We start from the raw sequence: 6,418 nt of genomic DNA on the forward strand, positions 1-6,418 counted from the left end.
CTGTCTTCGGCCACGTCACGACCCCGTGACAATACCATTCACCGATTTTCTTGCGCAGAACATCAAATGAATGTTTTGTTCACTCATTCCACACGCAAGAATATCGTCTTTCGACGACATTTGCAGATTACATGCAGATACCGGGCCAATTTTTTTTACACCCTCCAAACAAACTCACGCATATTTCGTACGGAGGTTGGTCGTCAACTCGGTGACGTTGACTTCATTACTCTTTGTTGAGGCCTGGTTTAGACCAATCGACGAGCTGCGTGCCGAGTCACGTCGCCAATCGCCGCGGTGACGTCACTGCACGTGGAAGGAGGTTGGGCAGGCGTACGAAGTGATGCGTGAGCTTTTCCTGCGCGTGTATAGAGCCTGTTGACTGGCCTTTTAAATGGCTAGAGCTGTTTCGCCCAAAAGGCTAGGAGAGTTCTTACCTGGCGATTTGTATCAACGAAGCCTAAAAAAAAGTTTTATTGATATGAAGAAGTAAAAATGACGTGAAACTTGCACTGCAGAGAAAAACCAGAAAACACGTCAGTTCTCGCACAGTATAGTTCAAGGCACCTTTAGAGCACTTTATTTTTCTTCTTCCTACTACAGCCACGCACAGATAAAATGAGACAATCACTGACAAGTCTGATGATCCGACGTTTAGGAACCGCGTACTGGTTCCTTGTTCACCAAGCTAAACTAAGTTTTAGGTCTAAGTCCAGCTCGGCGAAAGACAAACCCATATACGCAGTTCCGAAACGTCAGGTCATGAGACTTGGTCAGTGACCGCGTTTTACTTCATGCCGGACCAGATGAACTTTCGTCGAACACTTGACTACGTACAGATAACAGTCAGTACACGCTTCATTCAACGTTGAAGGCTCCGGAAGCAGGACAGATTCGCCGAACAGTTAAAGCAACCCACACAGAGACAATTAGTTTGTCATTGTGCGATAAGCTCAGCAGTGAGACGGCGAGTTCAGCTTAAGTCCCGTCTCAGCCTAACGATAGTTATAGCGCGAGAACATAATGACGACAAAGAGACAAGAAGGACACGAGCGCTAACTTCCAACTGAGTTTATTGCGCAGAGCGCCAAAACTGTCTCCTCTATATGTTTCTGCGCTCTGCGCAATAAACTCAGTTGGAAGTTAGTGCTCGTGTCCTTCGTGTCCTTGTTGTCTCTTTGTCGTCGTTCTGTTCTCGCGCTATAACTATCGTCATGTCATACCAACTAGCCCAAGCTACCACACTCCCGTCGTAGCATCGAGTTCAGCCTGACTGAGGCAGCGCTAATATTTAAAAATCTCAATACTAGTTAGATACAGTAGTTCATGCGAAAGGAAGCGTAGTTTTTACTATATGCAGCGACATTGTGTAGACGAGCCTGATAGAGTTGCTGCGTGCAAGTGCCAGCCTGCCGAGCTCCCGTGTAGCACGTTTCTTACCGCAATAGACTGACGAAATTGTGTGTGTTGTTTTTTGGTGTTCGTAGCAAAGATAGGAAGCGTCGAAAGTGAAATACTGGATGCAAGAGTGTGTTCAGGGCCTGTAATTGCACGGCGCATCTTCTTCATGCCGGTTTTTTCGCTTGTCTTTCTCCATGATGATGCGGAGATCGAAGCTGCAAAGGATGCAAAATGGTTTCAGGAAATAGGAAATAGAGGTTGCGCAGGGCAAAAAAAAAAAGAAAGGAGTGGGGTCCGCTAAGGAGACTGAACCTTCGCAATCTCACGTGGATAGGTCGACCGCGAACACCAGGACAAACAGTGAACGCCGCTATTCGTCCGGGCACGAGCCCTGCCATTGGTTTTCGTCGGCTCGGCCAGACTCGAACGCCACGCGCGCCCTCTGGTAGGCTTCCTTGTCGTCCCAGAGATAGGCAGCCTGTGCGTTCAGCGGGCTGTCCACGTTTGGCTCGCCGAGAAGAGACTGAATCGAGAGTAGAACCGTGCGCACGTCCAGCAGTGCCGACCACTCGTGCTGCAGGATGTCGATGCAGATGTTGCCCTGAAAGGAGAGACGCGAAACCGTCGACGAGTTAGCCATCTATTTGAGGGACACTTGCGTCGATTACAACAATGCGGGGCAGTCGGCTCCGTACGTAAAACTGAGAATCGAATACCGTTACCAAAACAAGTGCGGCACTGTTGTTCACGCCATATTGGAGGTTCCCGCCCCTGCTGCGGAGAAAGTTCTACGCTATATGATTATCTGCGACTTCTCAAAGCCCCCACCCCTTACGCACATGCACCTGACAAGCACAGAAACAACACCAGCATACACGTTGGAACAGCGAGTGGCACGACTGTTTAGCTCTGACCTGACCGACCACTGGAACCGCTGATCAGCCAGACGACCACGTTGAACGGGAGGCTGAGGCCAGTAGGTCCCTATAGACAAAGGTTTCTCCCTCGTAAGAATCACTTATGTTTCACCGAAGTTTTGCTGTTCTCTTCCCGATCTGGTGTGTTGTACGTACAATTATAAGTAGGCAATCTAAACGAGTGCAAGACTGGCGGGAGAGTGTGAAGCAAAGTTTATTGTGGCAGTGAATATAAAAGCATCGGCCGCATTTCACGCAGGGTGTGCTGACGTGAGGCTGGCCCACTGTCTCAGTTCGCACACTTAGCGGACGCACCCCTTGACCTCCCTCTTTATCCAAATGTGGGCTCTTAACGAGGACAAAACAAAGGAGACAAGGACCAGCGCTTTATGCGCCAACTAACGAAGACAAAACCAAGAAGTCAGGAGGATCAGGGCAAGTCCTTCTGTCTTCGTTCGGTGAGCACATTTAGACGAAGAATGAATTCAAACCAACTAACGCCCCTTTCTGTGTTACGACAAAGCGCCGTTTCACGGCGTTCACGCTTCGCTTATCACTGCCTGCTCTCCAGTTGAAAGATTTGTTGTCATTCATTCGTGCGACAAGATGGTCAAAAGTGTACTGTTCATGCACGCCTTTGTTCTGCACGTTTTAACGTACTTATTGCAGTACGGGACACGTGGTGGGTTGCTGTCTGGCGGCAGGTGATCGAACCTGTAGATGCAAAAGACCAGGCGCCAATCTGCTCTCCTTGCAACGAAAGGCAGGGAAACCTTTGCTATACCTTACGCACCAGATTCGCTTTTATCACAGTTAATGCCCCTCTTCGGGTCAGCAACGGCCGGCGCCCTCGAACTGTGGCCGGCGTGGCTGAGAACTGAACCCGCGTGTTGGAACTTGGCAGCGCGGCACCTTATGCCTGCTAATGACGAAAATAGTACAATAGAAAAAAATAAAGTCATTTCGCACTAATGTACCAAGCCTGGCCTGAAGTAAGTGCGCAGCTGGGCAGCCTTCTTCGTTTCTATTTGGGAATATATTTTTCTTTCCCACTCTTTCTTTTCTTCAAGGTATTTCGGCATTTTTGTATCTCCATTTCTATATGTTTTATTTTCCGTCTTCTTTTTTTCTGTCTTTTTTATTTCTCGCTCCTTTCCTCTTGTTTTCCATTTTCATAGGTGGTGGTGCCCACATGACGCCAAACGATGGCAGCATACGACAATTCGGGCCTCCAGCCCTCCGCACCTATCATCATGAAGGCGCTCGAACAACAGACACCGCACACTGACCAAAGGAAGCTGCGTTGCTCACACTGCCCCGTCTCAAAATCTCTGACGTTCGCCGTTAGGGGCACGCAGAAAATAGACGCGTGCGCGTCCCCCCCCCCCCCCCCCCCGTATGCCAGCCACAATCACCCGACAGATGCAGGGCGCGAGCGAGACGCGCACGCGTCGCGTTCCATTTTTCATCGACGCCCCCGTCTCATGGTTGCTTTTTTAGATGCGGAGCATCTAATACTCGAGGCTTGTAGTGCGGCGCCGTCCGCAAGCTTCCTCCTCCTTCTTCCACCATCTGTGCATCCCTTCCTCCTCTACACACCGCGCGCGCTTCACTCCTCCACCATCTGTGCACCCTTCCTCCTCTACACACCGCGTGCGCTTCTCCTCTTCACGAACATTCGCTAGCTGTATAATGTAGCGCGCATGCGCCGTCACGCTTCGAGAACATCGGCAGCTGACGCGCGCGCATGCGCCGTCGCGCTTCGAGAACATCGGCAGCTGACGCGCGCGCATGCGCCGTTGCGCTTCTCCCCCTTCTCGAACATTCGACAGCTGACAGTGCATGCGCCGTCGCGCTGTATATATACTCAAGGTCGGCTCTCGCTCGCTCAGTTGCCGCTCGTCGGTTGGTTTGTACGGCGCGTCGACGTCCAAGGTCGCGGTGAAATGAATTCCAACGAATCCACAAACACAATGATCGACGTCCCTTCGACCAGCGCCGCCCTTTCGCATACGTGTGTACGTGTTCACTCATTTAACACCCCCTCCTACAACCACGTTAACCAATTTAGCCATCGACCCAAGTAAGTCGCAATTTAACACCCCATTTCACAACCACGTTAACCAATTTAGCCATCGACCCAAGTAAGTCGCACTTTAACACCCCGTTAACCAATTATATGCTCCGCATCCTCCTCAGTGTTCCCCCGAGGGAAGCTGCGGGCAATTTTTTTTTATCCGCTAGGCTATGTATACTGGCGCTGCAGTCAGACTGCAAAACTCGACGGAACGGTGCCTACGGACAAGATACAGATGACTATGCTATACGTGGTTTCGCCAGCGTTACGTGAAGCTGACGACAGAATGCGTCAGCCCGTGCCCCTAATGTTCTCCGCGTTTATCAGTTGCAGCCTCCCGTCTCGTAACCACGATATGATTACGAGGGACGCCGTAGCAGAGCGCATTCGCCCACTTGGAGTTCTTTAACGCTCACCAAAATCGGTGTACGGGCCTCGGGTGTTTGGCCGCCACCGAGACGTGGCGGCGTCGAGTACTGTTACCCTCCGACCATCCCCGACCAAAAGTTCACACTGAATAATCCGCTTCCTACAGCGAGCGGAATTCTCCTGCCGTCGAAACGCAGCGTTGTTCGCACTGGACGCGCCCCGCGCCGCCGAATATGCCATCTACTACGGGGCGAACGCGGGATGGATGCGCTGTCACCCCGTTGTTGTCGCGGCTCGCGAATGCCACTACACTATTCGGTGGTCTGGACTTCGACGATTCTCGTACGGAGTAAGCAAAATGAAGCACTATTGCTTACTTTGCTGGCAAATTGCTGTCTTGTAAGAATGCATGAAGAGCAGAAAAAACCACCGACGCCCGCGGCGTTGGCGGGTTCGTGTTGCTCTGCAAGACCGCGACAAGTTCGGTCTAGCCAACGACAAGCTCGGTCACCTCTTCCGCAAAATAGGGACGTCAAGTAGGCACACAGTGAGTTAAACTCTCGTTGGTTACAACGTTCAGTTACGTTCACTGCGACTTGACAAGAGAGTGGGGCTTGTCCGCCAGTTTTCGCAATTTGTTGACTAGCGCGGCTATTGGTCGGCGGCGACCGATTCGGTGGCAGACGCCGCAACAATCAGTCCGAGAGCGATCGGCGCGGAGAGGCCCTTTTCGGTGGATCTCGCCGCCGCCGAATCGGATTCGGCGCACTTTCGGCGGCCGGAATGGTCAGTCTGAACGCGCCCTCACAAAAATGTAATGAAACGCGTATGAAATGCCGTCGCCCGGCAACGAACCCATCGTGCTTTATAGACGCGACGCCTCACACTCGTTAAGCTGTCACAGTGGGTAAGGCGTATCGACGCGCGTCAGAACGCTCCTTAATGAACTGCATACCTCCCGGTCTACGTTGGGGTGAAAGCAGCGCGTCTCGAAGCACACCAGGGGACTCCTGTACGGGTAGTCGTCGGGAAACACCAGCTTCAACCGGTAGACGGACTTCTCGAACACCGTTCCGGCTGGACCCTCGATCGTTGCCCTCCAGAGGAAGATGTTCTCCCCCTCGGGAAAGGCCGAAATGCCCCGGTCGCCCGACGTCATGAGCGCCATCAACTCCTGCTGAAGCCTCTTGGTGGACGAACGGCGCACGGACGTCTCGGCACCGCTGTCCAGACGGCTGCCACGCGGGCTGCTTTCCCCGAGGGCGGGCGTCGACTGTTCCAAGTTCTGTGAGCCCATAGCGAGGGGCTCTTGTGAACGATGGCGTTCAAGAAATGGCCGTTGGTGGCTGATGACGATGCTGATGATGGCGCTAACATGCAAAGGCGGATAGGCTAACGATAACAGGGTGGTAAGATGTCTAAGGTTAAAACTTACGAAGATATAAAGAAAAAAAAAGGGGGGGGGGGCTGGAAAGTTATACGCTTGGGAAAAATTGGGTCATTGTCAGGCGAAGTGCGTTCGCGCACTGATTAGAGTAGGCATCGCCACCAGGTGGCGATGGCAGTAAGATTTGTAACGGTGCGATAAGGAAGGGAAAAAAAGAAAAAAAATACGAAGTGCGATAACTCAATAATAAAGAATTTTAGGGTGACG

General features: G+C 51.9%; 1 protein-coding gene across 3 annotated transcripts; it reads right to left on the minus strand.

Annotated features, from left to right (window-relative positions):
* Nucleotides 1–557: 557 nt before the first annotated feature.
* On the minus strand, nucleotides 558–6,176 carry LOC119180668 (putative ubiquitin-conjugating enzyme E2 C). Of its 3 annotated transcripts, none has more exons than XR_012886512.1 (3): nucleotides 5,720–6,176; nucleotides 1,714–2,002; nucleotides 558–1,616 (listed from the first exon to the last, which is right to left on the minus strand). XR_012886512.1 is itself a non-coding variant. In XM_037431788.2 (3 exons), exons 1-2 carry the CDS (start codon nucleotides 6,059–6,061, stop codon nucleotides 1,772–1,774), a joined length of 573 nt encoding a protein of 190 aa, XP_037287685.2. In that variant the 5' UTR covers nucleotides 6,062–6,176; the 3' UTR covers nucleotides 558–1,616; nucleotides 1,728–1,771. The 3 variants fall into 3 exon arrangements, 2 of the variants coding, with proteins under 2 accessions (XP_037287685.2, XP_075731654.1); XM_037431788.2 differs by having other exon boundaries at nucleotides 1,728–2,002; XM_075875539.1 differs by having other exon boundaries at nucleotides 558–2,002; nucleotides 5,720–6,175.
* Between the last annotated feature and the right edge of the window lie 242 nt (nucleotides 6,177–6,418).

This window comes from Rhipicephalus microplus, chromosome 10, assembly GCF_043290135.1.
Source record: "Rhipicephalus microplus isolate Deutch F79 chromosome 10, USDA_Rmic, whole genome shotgun sequence".
Lineage (NCBI taxonomy): Eukaryota > Metazoa > Arthropoda > Arachnida > Ixodida > Ixodidae > Rhipicephalus > Rhipicephalus microplus.